At 33.6% G+C, this 14151-nt stretch overlaps 1 protein-coding gene across 2 annotated transcripts in view; it reads left to right on the top strand.

Annotated features, from left to right (window-relative positions):
* LOC149478932 (uncharacterized) overlaps positions 1 to 12669 on the top strand; it is a 66744-nt gene extending 54075 nt beyond the window's left edge. The window contains exons 5-7 of one of the 2 annotated variants that reach the window (XM_089708726.1): positions 4746 to 5005; positions 6021 to 6245; positions 10705 to 12669. In XM_089708726.1, coding sequence (XP_089564852.1) covers positions 4746 to 5005; positions 6021 to 6245; positions 10705 to 11837 — 1618 coding nt within the window. In that variant the 3' untranslated portion in view covers positions 11838 to 12669. Of the gene's footprint in view, positions 1 to 4745; positions 5021 to 6020; positions 6246 to 10704 lie in introns of both variants that reach the window. The other variant, XM_089708725.1, reaches the window with a different exon arrangement.
* Positions 12670 to 14151: the final 1482 nt, after the last annotated feature.

Here is a 14151-nt window from a genome sequence, read left to right as displayed (position 1 = left end):
TTTATCCAATGTATGCGTATTTACGATAATTGCTAATTACCATCGCATGCGAGATAAACACTAGGGAGTTCTCTAATATATGCAAATTATAATTTTAACGTATGGTTATTGTAGATTTATTTTTATTTGTAAATTATTGTACCTAATTAGGTATTTTTAGAAAATAATTACTGTAGTTTAAATAAATACCTATAATAAGTAATAACTATATTTAATAACATTTACTTATTCTGAAAAAAAATCGTTAATATTTTATATAAATAATTTAATAAAATTGTGTAAGTGCTTAGAAAGATAATAATATTAATGAAATTAGAGACAGGTATATACAATGGTTATTTAATATTTGGAGGTACCATACAAGCCTTAATCCAAAAAGTATTAAACTAAACAGTTTATATTCTTCATGTTAACAAATAGGTGCATCAATTTGAATACAGAGGCAGTTTCTTATTTCAAAAGATCAACAATACATTCAATCCGTATATTTTACCATATTTATTAACCAAGGTATACTTTAATGTGCTGACAATATTACTTCATATAAATTTCATAAGTAATAAGCGTAATAATAGGGGCTGTCTAATAATGTATTAGTGGGTGGCCAAGGGCCCAGAAGGAGACAGATTCAGATCTGTACAACAATAGTTACGCATATTACATTGTTGATTATATTACTCAATATACTTGACTGACCGGTTGGCTTGGTTGGTATTGGCCTTCCTTCCAAGCTAGTGGTCGTGGGTTCGATTCCCACCCGGGGCAAATATTTGTGTGATGAACATAGATGTTTGTTCCTTATCTGGGTGTTAATTATCTATACTTTAAGGCTGAAAAACAGGGGCCATGCTACGAAATGTATGTTTCTAAATCATGGTTTTTGGATAGAAATCATCATATTTAAAATCCTAAAAAAATATATAGCACAGATAAACGTTTGATCTAGTGACTTTTTTGGATAAAAACACAATATTAAACATTTAACTCGATCAAAAAAAAATCAGAAGTAACATCGATTTTAAAAGCATAATCAGTTTTATGAGAATTAGGGGAACGCTATGTTTATGAAAATTTGACATTTCATTTACTAATCAGGTTTTACAGGGAAATTTTTGGATAGATTTTTAATTTAGCCCTTATTTTTTTCTATATAAAATATAATACGTAAAATGCGACTCGCGCGCACCACGTCAGTGCAGCCAGAGTCCAGCCGGACGTTATCGAGGGAGGACCTGTGCTAGTTTTGCTCCCGACCACGTTGCAGTCGCCGCTCGCGTATTAGAACCGAGCGGCGAGTAAAACGGCGAGCATGTCACGGTATAAATAAATCAGTAGTTTGATTTTGTTAGTTATCCTAGGATTATTGTTGTAAATATAAATTAACTTCTTATTCTATACTATTAAACGAACAATATTTGCATATTAATATATTTGTTTGTAAATACAGTGTGGAAATTTTCGATGGGCCCTGGGTGAAAGTACTAGAAATACTGGAGATAGCAAATTTCCTTTATTTTTAAAAAGAAATAGAACTGCATTCAAAGATTTTCAAAAATTCATTTTCTTCGACCGGGAATCGAAAGAACTATTAAAACCGCATCAAAATCCGTTGCGTAGTTTCAAAGATTTAAGCGTACAAAGGGACATAGGGACAGTGAAAGCGACTTTGTTTTATACTATGTAGTGATTTAAAATTATGTTTTAAAAATTACCTTGCCTGAGATCCTCTTTTTTAGAGAAATTAACAATAAATTATCTTTTATATTGTTTCTATCGATTTGAATAATAAAATAAAATTTGAAAAAGGAATGTTTCCTTTCAGAAAAATTTGCTATCCCTAGTATTTCAAGTAGGGATGTAACGATACCGATACCGATACCGATATATCGGCCGATTAATCGGCAAGCCGATATATCGGTATCGCCGATAATAAAACAACCGATACCGATATCAAACAATTCAAAAAACCGCGCCCAATGAACGATGCGGGAGGCCGCCCACGCGTGCGCACTTTTTTTTCTGAAAAAACTCTACCAATAGTAAACTTTTATTAGGTACTGATTGTATGTGTATTACTTAAAGTTTAATTGACTTTGTAAAATAATAATACTAAAATAAATGGTTTTGTTGTTTTTTGATTTGGCATTTTTATTTAAAAGAATACGATTAACAGTTGAGTCTCTGTTAAATGCTGGTAACTTTTTATGCATAATTCACTATTTATTTTTCTACCAAGCCATCGATATCGGTATCGGTATCGGTATCGCCGATACATTACTACAAATATCGGTATCGGTATCGTATCGGCAAAATCATGTATCGTTACATCCCTAATTTCAAGTACTTTCCTTTCAGGGCACATCGAAAATTTCCACACTGTATATATACAAACAAATATATAAATATGCAAATATTGCTCGTTTAATGGTATAGGATAAGTAGTAAATTTATTTATCAACAACATTCCTACGATAGCAAATAAAATCGAACTACTGATTTATTTATACTGTGGCATAATCGCCCGCCTTCATAGGTCACCGGAGTTCATGCCGCGCCGGCTCCTGCGCAACGCGGGCGCGAGCCATCTCAGTGCCTAAAATGCCTAAACTTTCAGTATAAAGGGCTCTTAAGATGGCTGAAAAACATACAATTTTGAATAAATTTAAAATTGTATGTTTTTCAGCCATCTGATTTCCCTAACACAAGCGAAAGCTTAGTATGGGATCAGATCGTGCCGTGTGTGAAAATTGTCCTTAAATATTTATTTATTTATTTATACTGGTATAGTATATTTATTATATTATCTGTGCTCAATGTAAGAATGTATTATTGGTATTTCGTATGTGACCCGCCCATGTGTACGTTTCTTGGTGTTGCAACATCCTCTTTAAGTCACTATACTAATACTTTTATACGGTTCATTGAATTTATTGCGAAATTCTTTTGCTCTGCTTGGAACGTGAATTTAAAAGTTCCAGATAACTCGTTATAGTGATATAATTTGTCGTATTTGAAGGTTGTCGAAAAATAAGTACCTCATACGTTTTTTTACTGTAAGTATTATTTGCATTCGTGTAAATTAGGCATTGTGCAATTAATTAACAGAATGCATACAATTATTCATTCTATTATTTTAGGGAAAGGAAATTTCAACTTATTTATACAGTCAGATGTAAATTGTATTGCAATACACCGGTGATTGAAATGTTTAGGTTTCGACAACCAATCCATTTAACATAAGTTTATGCTTTACTATGATAAATTTGTCTATTTAATAACCACATAATTATTTAACACGTGTTTATTCATTCAATGTTCGTTAATTCAGCTGTCGATCAATGAAGTAAGGTGTGATGAATGTTGTGACAAAGCAGGCCTTGTAAAGTCAACTTTGACATTACACAGCTATTTGACTGCACAATACTTGAGCACGCGGTACAAGATACGATTTGATACGGTTTTGGTAATTTGAATTTTATGCGTAGCTGCAAATTAATTATTATGGTTAAAGAAAACGTGGCCTGCAATTAAAGCCTAGGCCAATTATTAGTATGGACGTAATTGGTTAGAACATCAATCTTTGAGTCGAAGTTATGATTGATTGAATATAGTTACTTTCCTAAAAATATGAGATATATGTAGGAACTATTTAATGTAATTAGGGAGTAAATGTTCATGTTTATGGTATTGTTGACTTTTTACATCTGCGTTATACACTACCGTATTTTGGAAGAGCTTTCGGTTTCGTTTTAAGTATTTTTTTTTTTGCTTATAATCACCGCTTTAAACCATGAGATGTAAATGTTTATTCTCATTGTCGACTAGCATTAGAAGAACTTCACGACTTCATTAAATTAAATTATACATCATTTACAGATTGTATGCGTAACGATGGTCAACGACCATTAATCTTAGATTAAGGAATGTTTTTGCTAACTGATTGACATCATAATTATGGTAGCCAAAATATTGTAATGTAGAAACGTATTAAAACGAAATGTGTTGAGGAAAATCATAGGTTTTAATAAGGAATGAAGCAATGCATATTTTTAACATTACTTTTGATATAAAAGGTAAACTTTCTTTTGATCGAACCCCTAAGGCATGATCAAAAAAACCTACCAAACAATCTGAGGCAAACTTATGAACTTTCCCATAAAAGAATTCATCATATACAAGTACAATCTGAATACAGGAATTAATTTCTTGATTATAATTTAACAGTTCACCATTATGTCCATGTGACACGTTTTCATAAAACGGTTAGAACTGATTGAGCCGGATTTAGTAAGGAATCTTGCAAGTGGCTCGGTCACTCGTGTGACGGTGCGTCCTTATATGGTGCAGTAATAACCTAATTTGCAAGGGCCCTAGAACATGTGTAACTGGGGATTGTGATTGCAGTTTTTAGTGCGCGCTTCGGTAGAGCGTTGGGGTGAGAGGTAGGATTGTACTTAGGAATGTTGGATGATATTTGGCGTTGATTATAGAAGAATAAGTTATGCTATTAACGATGAAGGAAAACGTGAGGAAACGTGGTGGATTATGGCCTGATCCCTAACATATGAATTTTATAGGAGAAATCATTAATGTAATGAACCAATAATCATATAATTAGAATTATACACAAATATACTCGAAGAACAGCTTTCCATATACCAATTATTTTTACACATCCTGTCCGTGACCACCATTAGCGTTTATGGTAACTTTATGCACAAATTAATCTATTCATTTCCTTCCAGATGCGACTCTGATCATACCGCGGAAATGCTATACACCCATTTGCTGGCATTAATCGAACGACCGGAAAATCAGAAGAAATTTGCAGACATTGAGAGAAAACTTCAAATGAGGGGTGCCTTGCCGAGCAGTAAGAAGCCGCCAGACTCCAGTCTGGGCAGTGAAGTTTCTAGAGAATCGGATTCTGGAAGCAATGAAGACAGAAATGTAGCCAATCTGTACGACAGTCTGGCAGCAGAGTTGAAGCAAAAGTTGTCTACAGGTAAAAAGGGATTAGGTCAGTCAATTTTTTTAATTTTCAGTAGCTTGCTTCGTAGAGCTAGTGTGCACTTGGTATGTATTTTATTTATGTGTGCTTTTTGTTGCAGTCCAGTTAGTATACATGTTATGTATAATTATATGTATAGTATTATTTTGTTATTAAACATGCACCTCAATACACTGCTTAAAAAATCAGGATTTTGATATCAGTAATTTTTTGATTAATAAAGTGTTTAAGAAACTTGTATTAATCTGTTTCACATACTAGCCTCTGTGTAAAATTAAACTAACAGTTATTTGTAAAGAAGCAATAGTGAAAGATTTAAACAAGATAATATATTACTTTACTTCTTTCACAGTTTATTTATTAAAAATTAAATTCAAATCAATATAAACTAAAATAAAATACCACACTATGACTATAATAACACTTATGAACTCAGATACATATCTATACTTATATTATCTATATTTTTATTATATGTTTATTGTACCTAAAGTGATGTCTGTAGTAAGTAATTTAATTTACAATGTGGTTAGTGGCTAATATATGCACGGTGCTTGGTGTAGATAATTTTACCGATTTATTATAGGACAGTCTCTTATATGTTATTAAATTGAATTCATTATAAACAAACATACTTATATCTGCTGAGATCTTAGAGGCATACCAGTTATGTTAATTTTGTAATATTAATATTAACGTAGATACCTAATAAATATCATCAAACAATTTTCCTAAAATCACTACGGCTCGCTATCAATGATGATAGTCATTGTTAGCGAAACAGCATAAGTCATAAACTTTCGATTAACAAAGTAAACAACCCCAAAGTTATTTTAGCTGTTGCAACATGCAGGCAAATTCCCCAATTATTCTATAATTATTTTACTTAACATAATTTTCACATAAAAAGCCCAAATCTTCTTCCATCTCTGGATTAAAATTATTCATATTACCCGAAAGTCCCTTTTACAGTTGCCAAATATTATAACATAACATTCCCCTCTTATAGGTAAAAGCCCGATCCTCCTACCACCACGGGACTACGACACAGTCCACAGACAGAAGGGAAACCTAAACAACATCGACACCCGTCGTTGCTTGAACCAGAACATAGTTGGTGTGAACGCGAGACGTAAACTGGAGTCTTCTGGTGGTAGTTCCGGTATTGGAAGCGATCTGGCCCCATCGCCGGAGCGGAATGAATATAGACCACACGATAATCATAGTACTAGTGGTAAGTTTCTTTGAAGCTATTGCATAGCTTCTATCGCGGGCCTTGAGTGCGGGGACCGAATCGAGAAATTCCGTTACGAAAAAACCTCACGCTCCCCACTCCGACGGGCGCGGAGGTGTGGCTTGAAGGCATAGCATGCAATAGCTTTACCGCGGCAGTCCCCGAGTGCCACACGTCTTTTTAGTATAAGTTTTTTAGCACTTTAGAACAAAATAGTTGTGTAGCAATCTAATGCGAAATAGTATGGAGGAAATATTTAATGATATCCCACGTGCCGACTACTCCAAGAAACATATAGGTATATAAGCAGAATAGGTACTTTAGGAAGAAAACCTTCGTCATTAATTAGGTAAAGATCTTGAACATTCGGTAGTAGGTACATTTGAAATAAGATTCATACATCATCTCACCTTTTTAAAGAGATAGGCAGGAATTTTGTACTTACTCTTTTTCTTACTCTATAGTCATTGTCAAGCTTTTCAACTTTATGGTTGGCAAATATGTTATACATTTCATCTATTCAGTTGTTATATGATAGAAAACGACGAACAAACTTAGCTAACTTTTACACACATATAATTAAGATAATCCGAACATCAATACTACAACACAATACAAGGTCCTTGTACAAATCTACAGAATCTGATGATGATAGCATTCTGCAGGAAATATTTTTAGCCATCGCTATAACATCATCATTCGTGACCAGTCGCTGTTTACGTTTATCCACTTACGTTGTACAAGTAATTGTATGTAATTAGTTTAAATATCATGATTTACATAAACACAGTTGTTTTTAATATTTCTTTACTGCGCATGGATATTTTCGACTGTTGTTTTAATTTTTTTGTATCGATTTATTTTAAAGTTTTTTAAAATGACGCAGTTAATAACATTATTTTGTTTTTTAACTGTGACGAGTTTTTCATGCTTACTACTATTTTTTACGCAATAGTTCGTAATATCGTGTTTACTTCTAATAATAACATGCAACTTCGCTTCTCAAAGATTAATAGAAAATCAGCATCTTAATACATAGATTGCTCAACATTATCACGACTCTACAAGGTTCACCTTCCAATCATCCATTTATGCATACCAATATTATTACTCTGACCATACTTTTCTTATGTATTCATGGTTAATTTCCATATATTACTATTATAATTATATGTAAACTTAGAATAAGGATTTAGACTATTTTCTCGGTTTTTACTTAATAAATAAATATTTCAGGACAATTGCCACACAGCACGATCTGATCCCATACTAAGCTTTCGCTTGTGTTATGGAAACCAGATGGCTGATAAACATACACATTATATAATTTTAAATAAATACTTATATTCACGTATTTCCCACGTAATTTTAAAATTAAATATGAAAAAGAAATACGGAAAGGTTATTTTAAAGTTAACTATGTACTTACATAGAAAAATACTTAATTATTGCTAACATTTTGACATTTTCTGCATAGGAATATTGCTTTGAAGCAATGTCTTGTACCCAGGACTTCAATTGTTCGAGCGTCGTATGTAATTAAGTTATCACGTTTCAATAGGGTATTACAGAACGGTTGCATTATGCTACGAAATTTAGTACACGATGTTATTTTGCCACTTTAAATAGAAAGTATATTATTATCACACCAGCAAGCGCTCATGTTTGGCGCCTGCGATACTGAAACAAAAACAAAATATTATTCGTTTAAAATCTGTCTCTATAAGTTTTGATTTGATATCGATAGTACATTTATTATTTCAACTTCAAACACTGTAGGTAGGTATATAATTAAAACATACATGTACCTAATCACAAAGTTATCTATATTAAGTATCATAGGTTGTAATGTAAAAATATAGTGTATTGGTAACTTCTGGAATTTGGATTACATTTTTTTATCGATACTAGGAAAAAATTGTGTACCCTTTGGAGCCTCTAAAACATTTACACCTGCTCATCACGTAATTTGCGATACATAAAATTAAATTAAGTGCTAGGTATGTTATAAAAAATAACAAGTTATACCAAACAAATTTAATACTCGATTTCTTCATATATTCGATCGTAGTCTCGCCTCTCGGTCTTGTAGCTGTTAAGTAAGTATTTATAAAATACTCACTTGAATTCCAATACCAACTATTTCTTACTTACTTCATTAAAATTAGCCTCATATCAAAACTTTCTATAATTAGACTATCTTATGCACATGAAAATTCTGATTACTATGTAACTAAATATGTAGATATAGCAGTACTTTACTGAAAAACATTTTCTATATTTTTTGCTATGTGCAGTATCTACATTTGTGTTAATAGCGATTTCAAATATATAAGGAGTTATTGTAGAATACTTGTAATAGAAATAATTACAAAGCCTTTAACATAATACATCACAATCTCTCACTTCTCAAATGGTTCAAGAACACCAGCTTACCTTCATTCCGTCTCGCTGAACATTGCACGCATAAATTCCTCATTCTTTCAAAATGTACTTATAAATTGTATAATTCTCTTACACTCACGACTCTGTGTCGAATTGTAAGTCAGGAGAAAAATATACATATTTACAGCATACTACATAGTTGAACTTTACTTTATACATAAGAAATTTCGACTATATTTGCCAAAATTCAATGTTTTTTACCATCATTAACATCTTTATAGTATAGTCTTAAAAGTTTGTCCGTATTCCATGCAACTTTTTATTTCATTTAGCCCATTGGTTTAACCACAAAAACTTAAAGACAAAATTCGTTTCACTTTTATAACATAAAAAAAAAATTAAACGGCGCGTGTTTGCAGATTGTAAGAATAGTAAATGACGTCACCACTCGTATGCAATAATTATTTATCTGTGGTATGAACAAAGACGAGGCAAAAAAGTGTACGTATCTATACTTTCTAAACATTTATAATTAATACGAAGGTTTCTCGACGTGTGTGGTGCTAATCAATCAATTAGAACCAAGTATTTATCAATCAAACCAAAAGATTAACATACGAATGACTGGTGCTATTAGTTATTAAATTTACTATTACAGTGATTATATCCATGCTTGTATTTTTCATGTGATGTTCTTTCCAACACATGTCCTAAATAACTATCTACTATTTATTTCATTAAATATCTTATTTTTATTTATATGATGGAAATATTATCTAAATATTAATCATTACAATTTTGGTCTCATTCCCGTAAAATTTAGTTTTAAAATAATATGTTCCACGTCTACATAAGCACATCAAAAGCACTTGATACCATTTATTCAAAGAGTACGGTAAAAGTAAAATGAGCAAAAATAAACGTGAAACGAACACATTTTTACCTGTACTCCTTCACCCATACTTAAATATAAAACACGACTTACAGTTAAGTTTGGTTAACCTCACGAGTTAATCACGATCGAATTAAGTATGCTATTTAAAGCACCTCTCACGTTGACTAGCGTAAAACATAACACGAGGGAGACAAGCCGGCGGGGTCACTGCTAACGTGAACTGATTTTTAATTTAAAATGCATTATGTGCTCTTAATGCACACTTATATTTAAACGTTCACATGTAGCATTATAAGAACCAACGTCAAACTTTTTATTCAACTAAAACAACCTTGAGTTTCCACTAAGTCTTCTGTTATTTTTACGGAGCACTCTACAATAATAGATTAATTAACCCACTGCCAGTAAATCATAAACACCAGCAATAATTAACAATAATTGAGTAAAAAGCAAAAGCTGATTATTCCATTCTCACAAGTTCAACAATGAAAAAAGGAAATTAATAAGTGAAACCTGAATCTCGTATGCTTTAGCCGAGATGCCTGATAATGTCAAAATAGCGGCACGTGGGAGTGCAACAGGTTCTTTCTATGTCAATCCGGATTTTAGAAATGAGTAAAACTTGTTCTGGTCGAAGATGATATTCGGTCCCGTTAGTAAAAGTGACAGACAATGCCGCAGTTTGCAGGTGTCACGCATATATTATACATTACGAAGTAGGCTTCTAGAGCAGAAATTATGCGAAGTCTGTCGATGATAATGGGCAGTTATTATTTGTTCTCGTTCGGCAATAAGGCCAAATTGTGCCTCGTAAGTGGCAGATGCAAATAATATTTTGCGTTTTTTATTGAAACCGAATTTGCGACGGTCATGTTTATTCTGGTTTCCGTAGTCCTTCATTATTACAATGTCACGGCGAATTTAAGTCGTATTGATCTTGCTGATTCACGATCATACATAACTGGTTTAATTGGATAAGGATAATTTGGAACATTAACGTAAAATAATCTAAATAAATATTATATCCTCTTTATAAAATGTCAGCTCCATGACCTTTTCAACAAGGCAGTTCTTAATTTGCCAATCAAATATTTAAACCATTATATCTAAATTCCTTATTAGCATATAAAGTTTGATGAGTTTATTATCAATACTTAAGTTGTTCTTTAACCTTTTCAGAGGAAGACTGGGCAGAGAGCACCGCGTACATGATGCATGAAGCCTTCGACGCGTCCCCGCCTCGCCGCGCGCCCTCCCCGCGCCGCGCCCCCTCCCCCCGCCGCGCCTCGCCCCCGCGCCGCACCCTCTCCCCGCGCAACTACGACAGGACTCCCGCTTACAACGACGACTTCGCCGACCAGTTCAGAGACTCGCTAGCCCCCTTCCGGGAAGCCACCTTCGAACGGCGATTTAGACACGAATCTCTCGAGCGCGTCAACAAAGAAAAACCAGACAAATATGCCGACGACACACCTAACTACAGACGGCGATACGTCCCAGACACCAAACCTTCAAACAGAAGTATAGACAGAGTCGAAGATCGCCGCTTCGGCAAACTCCAGCGAGGAGCTAGCGAGGGCAGTCTAAAACTAGCAGAAGCGTCACCGAAAGAGAGATTCAACGTCGCCAAGGAGAAATTCAAGAACTTGGAACGGGAGAGATTCAACAGGGAGCTCGAGGCGCACATGGCCATGAGGCGGAGCATGCTAGAGGCGAGGAACAGTCGCTCGACTTCTTCTCCTGAGGAAGAACGACGGGACGAGCGGCCGGAGCGTCACAGGGAAGTGAGCTCTCGGCGGGAACCGGAGCGTCCGCACCGCGACGCGGAACGTTCACACCGAGAGCCAGAGAGACGTAAAGAGGACAGAGTTCGCGATCTCGGCGCTGACTTGGGGCACCGCGAGATAGAGAGACTCCCGCGAGTCGGCAGAAAACGCGACGACCTCAAGCGATACGAGTACGGCACAGAAGACTATTTGAACAGAATCGAGCCGAAACCGCTCAGAGAGGACTATGACAGATATCGCGAGCGCGACAGAAGGGAAGTGGACCGCCACGTGGATGAAGATGAAATCATCGAGCCGGTAGTGGAAGAACGGAGACGGGACTGGAACGACAGGCAGAGAGCGTTCAGCCGTTCCCGTTTGCTCGATGAGCAGAGACAATCCTACGCGGAGGGAGACCGGGATAGGTTTTACGAAAGAGACTACAGAGATTTCCGCGATCTCGCTGAGAGACAGCCGACGAAGTTCCGCCATAGTTACGCGGAACCGATATCCAGGGGTCGCCTCGGAACCGTCAGACCGTATTGAAAATGCCATAATAGATAGTCTGAGCGTTATTGTAAAGATACCTGCATTAATAAACTTGGTAATCACAAATTATTATGGGTATATTATATGTATAGAGCGTTATTGTTATTTCTAGTTTGTCATCACATTTTTAATGAGAGACGTTCATATAGATGTATGTATGAGATTAAACTATACGTTGTTTAAGATTTCGATCATGTTTATACCTAGTCTTTTAAAAATTATTATTTTATGTAACAGACGAAACCATTTATATATCTTCTCGTTGTATAATGCACATAAACAATGTTGTTAAACTGATTATTCCATTTTTAGTCACATTAAATGTCTCATAAAGATTCAACTATCAGGGGAAAGACCATAAAGGTAATTTAAATTCGCTCTCATTCGCTTAGATCTAATGAAGAGTGAAAAAAATGTACTAGATCCTATTTTTATTATCAGTAAAAATAGACGTATAATAAAGTTTGTTACCAATTTTTAAATGATTATGATTTAATGTATTTCTTACATTTTTTATAACAAAGGTTTTTTATACTATTTTTACCTTAATAATATTGAATAGGAATTATTCTTCCTATTTATATGTATAATAATATCTTAAAAGTGGAATAATTAGTCAACAAAATATGTGCTCTTTTATAAATACTCAAAATATGGTCACAGACATACTTGTAAATATAAATTATATACATAAATCAAATATAACATAGATTTAAAGAGAACTGTACCTTTATTAAAATATTTACAAGGGAAGCCCTTTTAGGATCAACATTCATTGTAAAGCATATATTTGTTACAAATATATTAAATAAATGGTAAAAGATTAAAATATTTTTTTTATTTCTTCCTTTAAATATCCCTTAAATAGTAATAAAAAGGAGTAGCAGTAGTAGAAGTAGTAGTAGTCAGTTATATATCAATATCTATTTACTTGTATAAAGTCTAGTATGGGACTGAACTGTAGCAACGCAAACAAAAACAAACAATAATTTCTGATTCTGATTTCTCGGTCGGACGATGCCGTTTATAAAGACGAAATTATTTACTTCTTACCTGAGGCATGTATAAAGCGATGAACACACGATGAAGATACTATAATATTTTATGTTAAGATTACAGTATCTTAAGGTATCCAGTATAAGCGTTCTGACCATCATTTTTCTTTTTGTCATAACGTACTAAGACCCCTGTAGAACCGCCATCTTGTTACAAATAACCCGAAATTTTGTGTCAGTGTTTATATCATTTTTTGTTTATCCAACCGCTAATTTATGTATTGGATTGTAGATAAAAAATTTGTACATCGAGTAAAACTCTTTTAAATGCACATCGGAGGCTGAATTTGTAAAGAAAAACATAATATGTTTTTATAAATATACTAGCGGTCCGCCCCGGCTTCGCCCGTGGTACATGTTTACGTTTTCTCTACATAAGAACCATCCTCGTACTTCAAGGAATATAATAAAAAAAGAATTATCGAAATCGGTTCAGCCGTTCTCGAGTTATGCGCTTACCAACACATTTTGCGATTCATTTTTATATATAAGAGAAGATTATGATGTTGTAACTTCACTTCTGGGCACATCTCATAGCATGCATATAAACGTTACATTTTCTAACAGGCGTTTAATTTTTTGGTGATTTTACTCGCAATTTTATTTAAATTTGTGTGCGTATATGTAGGCTTGATGACGCAGATAGGTAACGTTGAAAATTATTTTAAAAAGTAGAAATACCAAATTTTTCATTCGGTATTTATAATTAAGTACTACGAAAAAGTACATAGTTACGTGTACATATATTTTTATATTCTTAGATTTTAATGACACTGACTTTTAAAATATTATGTAAAACTTTTCAAAAAAGTAGAAATACCAAATTTTTCATTCGGTATTTATAATTACTACGAAAAAGTACATAGTTACGTGTACATATATTTTTATATTCTTAGATTTTAATGACACTGACTTTTAAAATAATATTATGTAAAACTTTTCAACAACAACAACTTTTCAGCTTAGATTCAAATCCAGGCTGATAATATATTATTTAATATTTAGATTTTTTTGCATTCAAATGCCTAGAGTCTATACATTTTAAAGAATATAAAAGATTCAATCGGTGGGATTCAAACCCACGTCTTTTTACAATGCCGGAGCAACACATAATATAATCTGCTTACCAAATTTCATGAAAGTTGCTGATTTAGCATGAAAGAGAGTAACAAACATATACCCATAAAAACTCCCTTATAATATTAGTAGTATATATAAGTGGAATTATAAATATAATCGGGTAAATAATAAAACAG

This window comes from Colias philodice, chromosome 21 (assembly GCF_061535455.1).
Source record: "Colias philodice isolate Cphi_HAF_F1 chromosome 21, ilColPhil1 Martin Lab GWU primary, whole genome shotgun sequence".
Taxonomy (NCBI): Eukaryota; Metazoa; Arthropoda; class Insecta; order Lepidoptera; family Pieridae; genus Colias; species Colias philodice.
Note: the sequence above shows the minus strand (reverse complement) of the source record. Positions and strands in the feature narration are given on the sequence as shown.